Here is a 14,805-nt window from a genome sequence, read left to right on the forward strand (position 1 = left end):
GAAAGGAAAGGAAAGGAAAGGAAAGGAAAGGAAAGGAAAGGAAAGGACATGCATTTCAGTTTTTCTCTTTGAAGGATATGTATCCTGTTATTATTCGCTAGCTTTGTAGCATGTACAAATGAGACAAGATTTGCAATTTCCTGGCTTTGCTATGGGGTTGCAGGATTTGGTGTTAGATTGGTGTTCCATAGCTGAACAAATACCCAATTAGTCACAGATACGGAGTCTCTAGCCACTTGGCACAGGCTATTTTTTCATTGTTACTATTTATTTGTATATTTTCACAAACCTATCCTCGTCTGGTTTTGTCTTTTGCTGATCTGCCCAGCTGGCCTTCAGCCCTCATTGTTTGAATCTGACTCTTGCTTTCATGTCTGGGCACAAGGAGCAGAAATTTTGGAGCACTGGACAAACAGCATCTTGCTTTTAGTTTGGGTAATGGGATCAATTACTGCACTATCATGACTGGAATATGCTTACTTCCTTGGTGCAGAAATTCTGGGCTTGTAGAAATCAAAGAGGAGAGAGGCCTATCTGTTCCTGATGCAGCCTTGGGGAGTTTAGGTGTAAGTCTCTGCTGCTGAACGTGTACAGGCATTTTTAAGGTTATGTAGCTGGGCCAAATGTTTGTAGGTTTACACAGGAACGGAAAGAGAAACATCCCTGTCATTGAGCAGTCCTATTGTTTGCTCTCCAAATTTAAAATCTCTGCACTCTACATTCTACTGTGTGAGATACTGGAGCTGTGTAAGAATTTCAGAAGATGGGTAAAACAAGATACGATCTGTTATTTTCCTTGTTTCAAGGGAACAGTGAGTTCTTCCTTTGACCAGTTTCTGACTTCATAACTGTAAATCACCCTAAGATAGGCATCCATTACGAAAACTTTCAAACTGGTCAGTTAATCTGACAATTTTCAAATTCCTGAAACCATGGTCTTCTAATGGATGGTGCTGAGTGACCCTGACTGTAGGCTGTCCCACATCAGTTGTAATACACAGGCATCTACCTGCACAAGCACTTTAATCAGACTTTGTTTCAGAAACTCAGAAACATTTTCTTTAATTTTCTTTTCCAAAAAGAAGGTGATAGTTTTTAGAAGGGAAGCTCAAGAAATAAAATGCAAGGCATGGTAGACATTTAAGGAAGGAATCCTAAGCAGCAGTATGATTTGCTTCCTAGGACTTTCAGTAAAGCTACTCCCATAGGAGCAAATTCCAGAAAAAGTGTTGTTTTCCATTGACTGTACTCTGCACAGTGGCATACCTTCATGCTGGGAAGCACATGAGGCTGGCATGGAGCATGGCCAACATGGCCACCCCCTGCATGGTACAGCCACAGAGGCCCAGAGCAGGCTGCTGGGTGCTCCTGTGCCACCGATGAGTGTCTGCCTCTTGGCCCTGTTCTGCAGCAACCAGCACTATCTGGGAGAGAAGTACAGACCATCCTGTTGGGGAACTGCTGGGCAGCTCACCTGGCCCTGCACCAGCTGGGCCTCAGTTGATCTGTTGCAGGGCCGCCCTGTGTGCCGGCCAGGCACTGGCCGTGGATGGGTGCTGGCAAGGCTGTGCTGGAAAGCCTTGGCCAGGCTGTCAGCCTGGCACAGTGGGTGGCGGTGACCTTTCTGGGGGGTGTGCCAGCCCATATTTTCCTTTCTCAAATTAGAGCTGAAGCATGCCAGGAAATTCATTCAGAGCCAGTTCTGCTGCTGCTGAGTGTCCTGACCCGGAGGGCACTGCAAGCCCTGCTTTCCCCATCCCCCTCCTAGAGGCTCCCCCTGTCCAGCCCATCGTTCTGTGTCAGCCTCACAGCACCTCAGCTTCAGCCCCAGAAGTGCTGCAGCAGGGCTGATCTCTAGCTTCCCACAGCCCTGCCATGGGCCCACCTAGTGGACAGGAGGTAATTAAAGAAACAGCAAAAACCACAGAGCACAAGGTGTTTATTCCAGCACTCCGTCTCCTCTAGGTCACACAGCTTTCCTGCTTCTCCTTATTGCAGAAATAACCTTAGAAAAAACCTAGAAGAGCACAAGGGCAAACATCAGGAGCAGTTTTCTTTGTGCCCAGTGAGTGTTACCTTTGAGATAAAACTGGGGCTGAGGAGGCTGTGTGTCCTCACCCAGGCATGAGGAGGGCGAGCCCTCTCCCCCAAACCTCACACTGCTATTGGGGAGCAGCCTCCCTGGCCTATCCGGCAGCTGCCATGCTCTGAAGGGGACTTTAGCAGCCAAGACCTGTGTGTGGCACCTGCTCCTGGAGACACATTTACCTTTCTCTTCACTTTATCTGCTTAAGGCTGTTTGATTCAGGAGAAGAGAATTGGTGCTGTTTTCTGATGTGGCCTAATGCCAGTAACACTGAATGCCAATTCCCAGTTTCTTTAAGGCAGCAGAAAGGGACCAGACACCTCTGAGCGGAGGCCATGGTGCAAGCATGCCAGATGCTCCCAGCTGAGCAATTAGGCAGCTGTGCATGCTGTGTGCTGGCTTGTATTGACATAGACATGCTGCCCCACAGCAATGCATCACTGATCCCCTGTGGAGACCTGTACTTGTGCATCAGGATGGAGGTGCAAAGCTGATTTTCCTTGAAAAGTCAGTCCGTGGTTAGTCCTGGCATGTTTATGCTGTGAGAGCAGTGGCAGTATGGGTAGGAACCACTTCCCTTAAAACAGAATCAGAGTTACCCATTTGCAGTTTGGGGTGACAGGTCTAAGTGCCTTTTCAAGGCTGGTACTGAGGGGACTTGGTTTGGTTTTCATTAAAATGCCGCTCAAGCTGTTGCAGCTGAGAAAATTCTGTTGTAGAGAGCCTGTGGTAAAGGTTCACAGTGTATGTACTGGAATGGTTAGGAGCATGCCAGCTGTCAGTCGATTATCGGGGACAGCACATGTGGCAGAGTGTGTGGGACAAGAAAAAAATCAGGCAGAGAGGAGACACTATCAGTGGTCTGTGTCAGGAACATGAGGACATGGGGGACTGATGTCTGGCTCTAGGCTGTGTGGAAAGGCCACTGCTGGAAAAGTGTTTCTAGGAAGTAAGTGGTCACTAACCTGGGGACACTCTCATGAAAGCAGGGGCTTGTGACCAAAATATCTGAAGTGGAAATGCCTGAAGAGCAAAAAGGTCTCCTGGGGGAATGTGCTATCTTAGTGGGAACTTCTCCATGAGGCTGACAGAGATGACATCAGCAGTTCAATTTGCCTACCTTATGATTTTCCAAGGGACCGCAGGTGTTTTGTGACTTATTCCAGTTGCTATGGACTGGACTCATCTCTGAGCAACAAAATGGTTTTAAATTCATCTGAAGTGGAACGTGGCATGACCCACCAATATGTAACCAGCATTGGGCTGAAAGAGGTAGAAAGCATCTGCCTTGCATCTATTCTGATAAAGGCCAAAATTCCAGTGCAATTAGCAGGACACAGACAGGAGAGAGGGAAACAACAGTATGCCCAGCCAAAGTTCCCTTTAAATACCAGTGCATGTTTCTCAGCAAACACACAACCTGGGACTTTGTTACAGAAAACAAACCCGGGCCAGACCTACCTGATTTTTCACATTCCAAGTAGTTTGTCTACTCTAATTACTGGAGAAAGTGAAATCTGGTGAAACAAATCTGATGTGTGTGTTTATGAAGGCAGTTCAGCAGAAGATGTTGTTTTCTTGCATTCGGCCTGATTATTGTATTTGTAATGCTGCTCTTCACCTCAAAGCTCACGTACACAGATCACAACTTCTTCACAGGACATCCTTCCCCAGCATGTTCGCAGAACCCCAGTCCCAAAGACCACTGTATTCAACAGCAGTTGGCCTTGCAGTACAGAGAGGGAGAGCTGCTTGCTAAGCCTAATTGGCACAGCAATGTCGTGCCTGGATTACCAGGTGCACATGAGCAGACTCACCGGCAGCAGCTGGGGCTATCACTGAAAGCAGATGCAAACAAGTATGCAATGCAGCTCAGAGAATTTTTATGACACAAAATGATGACCAGGAAGAGGGGACCCAGCTTGCCTCTTGAACTCTGGGCTGAGCTTGCAGGTTATCACTTCTAAAAAGACATCCTTGATTCCTGAACTGCTCACTACAAAAGACCTTACATAACCCTGAGCAGACAATGATCTAACACAGACTGAGTTTCAGGCTGAAAACAGTCCTTTGAAAAGCCACGATGCTGCCAAATCCTTTCTTGGAATGAAAGCCTGGTTTTTGCCAAGACTTAGTGCTGATTCAGGAAATTTATGCCTTTTGTAGGACTTCATTTTTTTGCCTTTTTTTTTAATCTGTTTTCAAGGTTGAGTTAAAAGGCTAAACTGGCCTGCTTGTTTTCCAGAGCTATCTCTTTAAACAAAAAAAGCAGCTTAGAAGTCCATTTTAAAACATAGCAAACTTGAATAATTTAAATAAGGCACTTTCCCCCCTTTAAGAAAATAGAACAATTGTGTTTCTTAAAAAGAAAAAAAGAAAAAAGTCATTGTGTCTTATCTTATGGCTGTGGTAGTTTATTCCCAGAGTATCATTGGGCAGTTTCACAATGTCAGCTGTGATATGAGACATGCTGAACTCTGGCAACCCCTGGGAACACTAGCCTGTGATGAGAGACCACCAAGGGGAGGTCAATACTGATATTGTAACCCCTTCTAGGACTTTTATTACCTCAGGGTCTGATTATGTTTCACCAGTACCAAAACCAGATTTTTGCTTATATCCCTATAAGCTGGTTTTAGCAATTTGTCTCTAGTCAGCAAAGCCCTTAATGTATATTTAAACAGCTGTAGAATTAGATCTGGAGTGAGTAATATTTAATATTCTTAGGACAGCTTAAGAACCTGATCCAAACCAAACGGCAGCCAGTGCAAGGTTTTTATTGATTTCAGTGAGCTTTGAATCAGACTCCAGAGATTACCGGATTGTTCCCAACTGTTATTACCTAGAATCCATGACAAAAAGAAATACAAGACACAGAGATTAGTTAAATCATCACATGATGAAGTTTATTTTTCTCAGAGTACTTGCAAATATACATATATATGCCACACCACCCCCAAGATGTTGACAGAGACCTTTCAGAGCTGTCTCAAAAAGTATTTTTCCTTATCTTTGTGTGTTGGTGGCTTGCTCAAAATCTCTGTTGACAAAGCACAGCAAATTCCTGACAACAGTCTTAAAGAGGCTGGCATATAAATAAAGATGTCTGAGAGAAGCCAAAAGCTATACTCTAATCTCTTTGCACATCACATGTTCTGAGAATGGCACCTTGGCTGCATAAATAATCCCTCTGGTGTCAACTGAGTTTTAGAATGTAGAGGTGGTAGGGGTGGGGGGGAGGTAAGGAGGGAAGTATGTATCCTAAAGCTGGCAAAAGTCCTGCTGAAATGAAAGGATGGGTGAGAAGCAGGAGGGGGAGGAATTGTTTGCTAAATAGAAATGCCTGACAGGCATAATTATGAAACATTTTAGGTCTTACAGGGAAGATACTTTGCTGACCACTGTCTCTTCAAATAGAATTGAGTGTCTTGCTCTGCAGTTCTTCTGTAGCCTCCTTCAGATTGTTTTTTTCTTTCTTTTGGGCATCTTTTTAGAACTGAGCTCAGGACTTCCCCTTCTTTATGATGAAACTTCTCATCTGAAGAAAATAGAAACAGAGAGTGTGAAGGTAGTTGGACCATGGCCAGCCCTCCACGTCGGGATGAACAAGGTATAGCATATACATGTATATTTTTACATATATATATGCCAGAGCCCCTTTGTCACTTCATATTCAAAAGCTGCTGCTTTTTCACCTCCAATTCAAATCAACATTCATCTGCAACCGGCTTGCTTTTTAATCACCTCTCCCCATCTCCTTTTGGGACTGGGATTTGGTTTTTAGATTTAACGTTTCAATCAACTTTGCCTTTTAAAATTTCATAAGCTGCTGCAACAATGTTATGATGTAGGTTTAGTTCAGTTGTGAAGAGTTAGTCGTCTAGGCAGCCCAGAGCTGTAAAAAAATAACAACACTTTAAGTGATAAAAAACCAAAAATCTTGTTTTTCTACATGAGGAGTCCATGTTATGCCTTAAACTCCCCCGGCATCTGATGTTAGTAGTGGGTGTTTTATGAGTGAGTTTTTTGTCAAGGATGGCAAAACATTCATGTCCCACTGTTTCTGCCAGAGATCAGAGGCCAGCAGGTTGGTGGCTCCATGTGAGGCTAAATTCACTCTGCCTGCACTGTGGGGTGCCTTGATCTGAGTCTGGATAGAGCCACAGAGACCTGGACCTCTGTTTTGCAACCACATTGGTCCTGGACTGGATCCAGTGAAGTCAATGCGAGCATTACCATTGGCTTCAAATGAGGTGGGTCTCGACCCCCAGTGACTGTACAGGTCTGTTAAAAGCAAAGCAGAGTTTTGAGTCAGCTCAAGGGAGAACTCGATTAAATTACTTTACCTTGGTTTTACAAAGCCTTTTTGTTTTTGCTTTTACAACCAGCCTTTTGTTATTTATATTGTTTTAACAAGCATTAGGGAAATTAAAATCAAAGGGGAGATGACCACGTGTACCAAAAATATAAGCACAAAGGAGCTTGTACAAGCACAGAGGAGTATATCTATGTAGCAGAATCTTTCTTTTCTCTTGATGAGGGATTCCAGAAGGTGGAAGTCAAGGCTGAAAATCAGCGAGTCAGGTGTTTCTAATGAAAAAATTAAATGTTGGAAGTTTTTTCCAACATTTTAGTTAATTGAACTTTTTCTGTAATGCAGTGAATTTTCTGTCATGAAGATTGCCTTGAACCATGTTCAGAGTATGTCATGGGATAGTGGTGTATTTCACCTATGGACTGTAGTCCTTATGCCTTATGAATGTGGTCATGAGGTCATGACCTGTGTCATGATTTTTGGAGACTTCTCAATGAACAGATGAAGGTGGAATATTTTAGACTTTTTCCCAAGTCTATTTTGTTACCACATGTGAGAAACTGTCGGTTTGTCTGGTTGATTTGAGTGGGAATTAAAAAGATAAATCATAAAGTAAATAAACTAAGATGAAATAGAAAAGAAGTCATCTTTTTTATCCATGAACATTTCTCAAGTTGTCCCTTTAGAAATACTTTTAACTGGTAATAAGTACCGGTTTTTATAGGCAAAGCTTGCTAAGTATTGGCATAGTTTACTAAAGGAAAACTGTCCGTCCCAGATTCATCCAGTGAATACCCAGGTCTTGTGAGAGGACTTTTGTAGTTCTGAAGTGATTACTGATACTCTATCTGAATCCCAGCTGAGAGCATTCACTCAAGTGCAATGTCCAAAACATACTTTAAAGAACTGTCCTATTGAGCTCATTCACAGCTCAGTTTTGCATATTTAAAGGGCTAAAGTGAAGAAGTGAGAGGACTCTATGTTGACCACAGTGCACAAGTGGATAAACCAATCTGACTTGTGTTGCACAAAAGACCCAAACAGATGATCTTAATGGTACCCTTGTGATTTAAAAATGAGTAGATTTATGGTCTTTCTTCTATCTTTAACTGAAAGCTTAAAACACTTTGGTCCTGTATTCCACCATACTGTGCAAGTAATCTCAACAGAGTCCCTGCAACTTTTGCCTGGCAAAGCCTGACCTCTGATCCTCTCGCTCTTATTTGCTGCAAATCTGTGAAGGGAGAACTCAGCTCTTCTATAATTAATGGTTTTCTTTGGCTTGTCCTTACAGCTCTAGAATCTTGTCCACAGTCAGATGGATTATTTATTTAAGGACTAATTAGCAGAACCCAGAAGCAAGTCAGAGCTTCACAATAAATGCAGCTGCACAGTAAATGCAGCCTGTGTCTGCTGTGGTGAAACTGCCATCAGTCAAAGTTTAGCTGATGAAAAAGTCTTGTAATGAGCACTAAGAGCTGCTAAATGCTTCTGTTTCTGGCAGAAGTTCAGCGAAAAGCAAGGCTAGAGACACGGGCTGTCTAATGAAATCCCTCCCCTGGCAGCCATAGAGGCTTTGGGTTTAAGAACTGGGCAGCAGTCCCATGAACAGCAGTTACCATGTAAATGAAAAGGAGGCCAGTCTCTCAAAATTTATTAAAATTACTGTTTTGAGCCATCTGAAAATTGTACATACTCTTGAAACTGGCCCAGAATCACTACCAGAAAGCACCTCAGTGATCCAACCCTCACATTACAAGCAGTGGGTTGTGACAAGTCATTCGGAAGTTCTTTCACCCCTTGCTTATGGTCTCTTCTTCAAGCACCATTTTTTGACCTAGATCTTAGTAAAATGTGTACACAGAGTTCATAAAGCTAAAACCAGTAAACAATAGGTCTTTGAGCTCTGAGCAGAGCCTGGAGTTGCCTCAGCAGATGGCTTCTCCAATGAAAGAGAGGGACATGCTGTAAATATCGGGCTAACTCTGGGCTAAAATGCTGTGGAGCATTGCCCAGCACAATGGCAACAAGGCAAGTTAGACAAAATTGATCAACCATGAACTGACGAACTGTGACAAATATTTTTCAATGAGACCGTGGCCTTTAAAGTTCCTTTGGTTATGGTAGTTAACTAGCTACTCAGTGCAGCAGCAAAAAGATTTCAATGAGTGGTCAATCTGTCTAGTTTCTGGCAAAAAAATGAAATGTTAACACCTCTCTTGCACCACTCCATTGACTTCTGGTCTACTAAGTGTTTTTTATTCTCTAGTTTTGCATCCTCTGAAATATTATGCTTAAACAAAACCAGTGAAGCTATTAAGAAGCTGTTTTATTTACTCTATTTTTGAAAGAAAAAAAAGCAGTGGTTTCCACATCTATTGTGAAGTCTCAGTTTTCACTCCCTCCCTCCCTTCCTGTTGCTAATTGTTATTTTTTGAAGCAAAGTGCTTTTGGGCTAGAATTTGTCAGGCTTAATAATCAATCCATAGGAGAATTAACAAGAAATTGAGTAAATTAGATTCAGCAGTTAATTAATTTGATTGCCTGCTACAGCAAACTTTGTCTCATGGGAATGATGAATGGATGTGTCCATTCTCTTCCCCAGAGCTGTTTGTTATAGTGTATCATATGTGTGTCCACCTACTAAATGATAAAAGTCCATTTCAACATGAGTTTCATGTCCTTTGGTGCTAGTGGACTCCTTAATCTCCAGGAGATAAGCCTAAGTGAATGTATTTCTGATTTTCTTCTTGGAAAAATGTATTTCTGATTTTCTTCTTTTTCATTAGAAAAATATGTTGTCCCATCCCCCATTACTGTGTGTGTGTGTGTGTGTGTGTGTATGAAATAAAACCAAAAATGTATTGTTAGCATTTCTGAAATCTTGGGAGTCTAGTAATTATTCGCCCAGATGTACTTATTACATAAAAACAAAGAATAATAATACATTTCAAATTGTTTCTACCACTTTTCCTGGTGTTATACTCACCCTTCCCCTACACCCCTGCATCCTAAGGTTGGTGATTTCATTCTGCTGGGGTCAGAGGGGGTGTTATAATGGTCACGGGATCATAGAATTGTTTAGGTTGGAAAAGACCTTTAAGACCATTGAGTCCAACTGTTAACCCACTACTGCCAAGTCCATCACTAAACCACATCACTCAGTGCCACACACCTACACGTCTTTTGAATACCTCCAAGGATTGTGACTCAACCACTTCCCTGGGCAGCCTGTTCCAATGTTCCATCCAGTCAAGTTCATGTTTTCTTCTTCCTCACTCTAGGATATACTTTGGGTCCTTTTGTATGTTTGCAAACAAGCATTTACATCTTGCTCTTTCTTCACTGATCTACATCTTCACATTGCACCTGAGTTTACTGTACATGGTGGTTTTTACATCTGTATGCTATATACTCTGTCTTCACTCTCTTAATTGCCCCTAAAACCAGTTTTTTCCAGGTCAAGGTCTGCACTTTAAATGGCCATTGGTGAATTGTTTATAGCTATGGGTCCCCAGTGCCAGCCTGTGCCCCTTGGGCTATCACTCTTTGTCAGCTCTCCTCTACCCTGTGTCCTATGTCTTCACTTCTCAAGGCTCCCATTGTCATACCAACCCTACGTTGCTTTGTACTACATATTTGTGTTAGAGTCATAAATATTTCATTCTACAAAGAGTAACTATTTGTGTTACTGTTCCCATATATAAAATTATTGCTATTACAGCTAGACTTAGTAGAACAAAGCTTCAGGCAGATTGAGAAAGCTTAAGACAGAAACGAGCCTGATGAGCCTTACTGTCTTTGAAAACTGTTTGAAGCTTATGGCCTTTTGCTAGCAGGACAAGACCATATTACAGAGCTGCCCACTTATGCAGATTGACTGCTTGCAAATGATACCACCTGCAAAAAAACTGTGGAACTACCTGCCCGTGCATAACTGCAAAGCCTAAAGCTACTGCAGTTCTGAAAATCATTCGTAGTTTGAGAAAACCCGCAAAACCAACTCACTTTATGGATGAGACTCCTGCATGTGATACGCTGATCAGAGGGTATGTCCTGGGAAACATCACTACTCTGGCCCAGTAAGACTATTGTGAAGCTTGACACTGACAGAGGCAGGATCTAATAATATTGAGCAATAGTGCTTTATAAAATAAATCTGATACCAATACTGAAAGAGCTTTACTTCAAGGATATAAGCATAACAAGATTTATCAGGAGTTATATCAGTTATTATCAGGACCAATTGATAGTTGGCATGGGGAAGATCTTTTGTGTCTGACAGCTTAATGAGGGAGGTGGCTGGTTGGTTTTTTTTCCAATTGTATTTTTTTTCTAATAAAGAATTTGCAGTTTTCTGCTTGTAAATTTTACCTCGAATAAGAATAACATGTAATTGTACAGGTCTTATCATTGTGGTATCTGTGTGTAATTGATGTTAGCTATCACATGGGGAAAAAAATCAATTAATCTCCTAGTAGAAAGGTGGCAAAAGAGTCTGTAGATTGCCATGCACATTTGCAGATGTAGTTGAGTCCCAGGACATCTTATATAGCTAATGTGCTTTCAGAACCTATATATCTGTGCTGTCTTTGTTAAAATTTTACCTCCCACTAGTAGAGATGACTAGCAACAAAAAATAGACCTAGATTCCTAAAGAAAATATTAATTCTATTCTTCAGTTATGTCCAGTCAAATACATGTTTTAAACATGCTGTTTGGCTAAGAAGAGGCTATCGATAAATTCACGGAGGTGAAAGATCATGAATCTTGCTCTTGATACAAAGTTTGATGTGGAACAAAGCATGAACATTTTAAAGCAGAAAGAATGGAAATGGTATGTAGAAGAGTGGAATTGCTGGGTTTCATGCAACTATTTTTATATTCTGTGCATGTACTTAATATTCACTTGCAAACTAAAGCCAGTGTCATCATTATCTAGCACTGTACAAATCTGCCTTCAGTTCTAGTACCAGCAAATGTAATTGAATTTAAAGTAAATGTTTGGAAGGAGAAAAACAAGCCCAAGACCTCGATTACAAAATGAAAAAATTGCCTCTAGTTTTATGTGTGTTTATATCTGAGCTTGTTTGACCCACTTCTGTCCATTTAATTGCAATTCTCCAGTGTTCTCCTCTGGAAAAATAAAATTCTTCATCAATGGTGAAAGCAATGTGAACATGTTGCTATTATTTAGCACCAGCAGAACTGGAGGTGGAAAACTGGAGTGTTATCAGGTAGCTTAATGGGTTTTTTCTTCCTTTCTAAACCTTTTAGGATGAGTTTAAATTGCAAATCTAAGCAAGAAAATGACTCCAAGACACTCACTTGAAAGGGCCATCTAAGGTTGTTTTGAATTACATAATAAGAAATGGTAAAATAGGAATTTTCATTAACATTATGCCATGTTTAGCTTTCTAATGACTTCCAAACAGAATAATCTTAGTTTATAAATGAAAACAAAATTTTAATAACTGACAGCCTGGGTCAACATCTGAATACTCAGCTGCTGTCTTTATGCTTCATTCATCACTACAAGCAGTGAAGATTGTGGAAATGTAAAATTCCTTTATTATACAGCAAAATAAATGAGATTACAGCTTTCATTCTTGCAGCAACAGTATATGGAGATTCCTAATGTGGGCAGGTTTTAGACCTTTGATTTTCTTATAAACTAGTGAAATGAACCATAGAAGATCCTGCACGTATTTTTCTATCTCTGAAATCTTTTCTTTTCTTTTGCCTTCTTGATGACAGTTATACTTTCAAAGTTAATTTGGGGGATGAGTGAGCTTATATGTAAATATTAGTGACATTAAGGAACAATAGGAACTTATATAAATGCTTATAAGCACTAACAGGCTGCAGTAAGGAGGTCCTACTTTGTTCTGTGATTTGAGTTCACTTTTAGTTTGAATCTTCAGTGCCACTGACTCTGTGTGTAATAATCTCAGCTAATCAGCTGCGGGAGAGCAGAATTCAGGATATGCTACACTGTGGCAGAAAAGTCCTTCACTGCCAAGGCAGGCTGGCAAAGCAGCCTTTCACGTATGTTCAGAAGATAAAGGAGATCTGGGTCAGATCCAGCACTCCCAAGCCCCATATGGGGGTTGTGTGCAGTCAGCATTTCCACTGGGGCAGGGGGTCGTGGTGGCCTTCAGCTACTGGCTCAGCATCTGGTGAGCAGGACGAGGCCGAGCGGCTATTGCAGCAATGTCTGCTCTTCATGTGTGACCAGTCACTAAAGGTACTGCTGCTCCTGTTGCAGTGCAAGCAAAGCAAATTTTGCTCAGTTGAATGTGAAACCCCTAAAGTGTGGCCCAAGCAAGGGCTAAAGTAGAACTGAATACCCAGAAATGGCTTTTAAGAAGTGTGTCCCCTCTAGCAGCAGCAGCTTTCCCTTTCAGCCAGGTCAGCAAGCATCAGCGTTTGGACCTCTCAGGTTATGAAAATCTCAATGTGAGACTTGCACATCAGATCTCATACTGGGGATGTCCATTACATGGAGTCGTCTGGCATAATCCTGAATACAGCAGGAGATTGAGACCTTTTGAGGGTTCCCAGCTAAAGGGTAGCCCTGGGAGCTTTTATCTTCCTCTTGGTCAGTGTGGGAAAATTGGGCAGTGGAGGGAGAACATAAGGACTGAAAAATATCCATACCATCTGAATAATAGATAGATGGGACTTTGGAACTTTTCTAGTTACAAAACAAGCTAGTTTCCTAAACAAGCATTAGTTGTCTTGTTTTAGCTAGTAAAATGCCATTCCTTAGTCTTGCTTGACTAAAATGATGTTTAATTAGTATCCAGTGTTAAAGGTGGGATTTTGCATGGCCTTTATAAATGCCACTGCTTACTTAGTGTGTTGTTCTTTCTGCTGCTAGACATCAATACACTTAAAAGTTAACAGTGATAGCAGCCCTTTTAAAATGTGAAGTAGTTCTCTTTGGCTACTAAGACTATTGGTGAAGTAAAAGTTATGCTTTTTTTACAATTAATTTCATCCTTTTGAGTATCTCCACATCTCGACTGCATGAGTAGCCCAGAAAAGGCAGCCTTGGCAAACAAATATTTCATGGTTTTTGTTTTTTTTTTCATATGCTTGCCAGAACTACTATTATACTCAAGACTGAATAGATGACTAAGTTGCTCCAGCTAGATACTGTCACTTTTCATTTTATGTGTTTTCTTTTTCCCTTAGGAGGAAAGTGGGGAGAACGAAAAATCCAAAAATATCATCCTCTAAAAAAAGTAAATGTAGCTTGAAAAATAAACATGTAAGAATTATTAGAAATTTACCAGAGAAAAAAAAATCTCATGATGAGCAGTCTTTTAACAGACAGTTGTTCAAAGTCGTACCTGGCAGCTATGGCATTTTGGATGCAGAAGTCTGCTAGACCAACTTTGAATACATACAAATATCTTGTAGTCTCAATAGAGTTCTGCAGAGATCTGGCTCTTTCCCTTCCCAATGTTTGCTGAACAGTTTCCTCAGGCAACACAGTTGCATTTGTGATTTGCTCCACTTGAAAGTGTCCCCAGAATCTTGATGTTCCCATTTTTCTGTGATTGTTCAAGGACCTGAGAAAAGAGTCAGTAAGACTGTAGTTGCCTTCAGCCAGTGGGATGCCATAGGGAGGGCAGAAGGAAGGAAAAATGAGGCATATTTTGAAGTTAGAGAACTAATCACATGGTAGTTTTAGTAGATAACTGAAAATAAACTGAAAAAAATAGGTTTTGTCCTGAAATACTTCAACAGAGGTGAACCTCAAAGATCACTGGACTTGGTTTACTGATGCCTTGTACCTGTTTTGCCTGAAATCTGAATGACTGCATTATATATCTGTTCTATCTGGGTGTATACAACCACTCACTCTTCTCAGCAATGAGAGTGGAAAATGCATAATCTAGGCTATTACTCATCTATAATTCAGGTCTTATTTACAGGAAGAATAGGAAAGTTTGCAATGGGTGTTATGCCATTGCCCAATTATTCTTTAAAAATATGTCACATATTACAGGCTTTTGTTTAAGCGTTCATGTTTACAATCCTGGTCTCATTCATTCTGTTTGTTGATACATTAGTATTTGTCTCATTTTTTGTTTGTTTTCCTTTTATGCATGGAAAGTTTATTCATGTTGGCATTTCTGCTGAATATAGTTTGTTTAAGGCACAAAACCTTTAGGTCATGTTTGAGCAGGTCACTAAACTAACTGTCCTGAGGCTACAATTTCTCATCCAGATTGCTGCATAGGTAAGGGGTTGACATCAAGTGGAAACAGCAGCAGCAATGTTTAAACTCCCTGGATTTTTATTTTCTTTCTGATGACAGAGATTTTGCTGGGCTTGTGATTAAGTGGAAATCACTTCAGATCCCTCTGGTTAAATTTGCAAAGCTTTACAT

General features: G+C 41.1%; 1 protein-coding gene across 6 annotated transcripts in view; it reads left to right on the forward strand.

The window, feature by feature from the left end:
* The window catches only part of EPB41L4B (erythrocyte membrane protein band 4.1 like 4B), a 171,825-nt gene that overhangs the window by 100,053 nt on the left and 56,967 nt on the right, over positions 1–14,805 (forward strand). For all 6 annotated transcript variants that reach the window (XM_027644031.1, XM_027644026.1, XM_027644028.1 and 3 more), the window contains one exon: positions 5,581–5,696. In XM_027644031.1, coding sequence (XP_027499832.1) covers positions 5,581–5,696 — 116 coding nt within the window. The remainder of the gene's footprint in view (positions 1–5,580; positions 5,697–14,805) is intronic.

The sequence above is a fragment of the Corapipo altera genome, unplaced genomic scaffold, assembly GCF_003945725.1.
Source record: "Corapipo altera isolate COAL_440 unplaced genomic scaffold, ASM394572v1 24b, whole genome shotgun sequence".
Lineage (NCBI taxonomy): Eukaryota > Metazoa > Chordata > Aves > Passeriformes > Pipridae > Corapipo > Corapipo altera.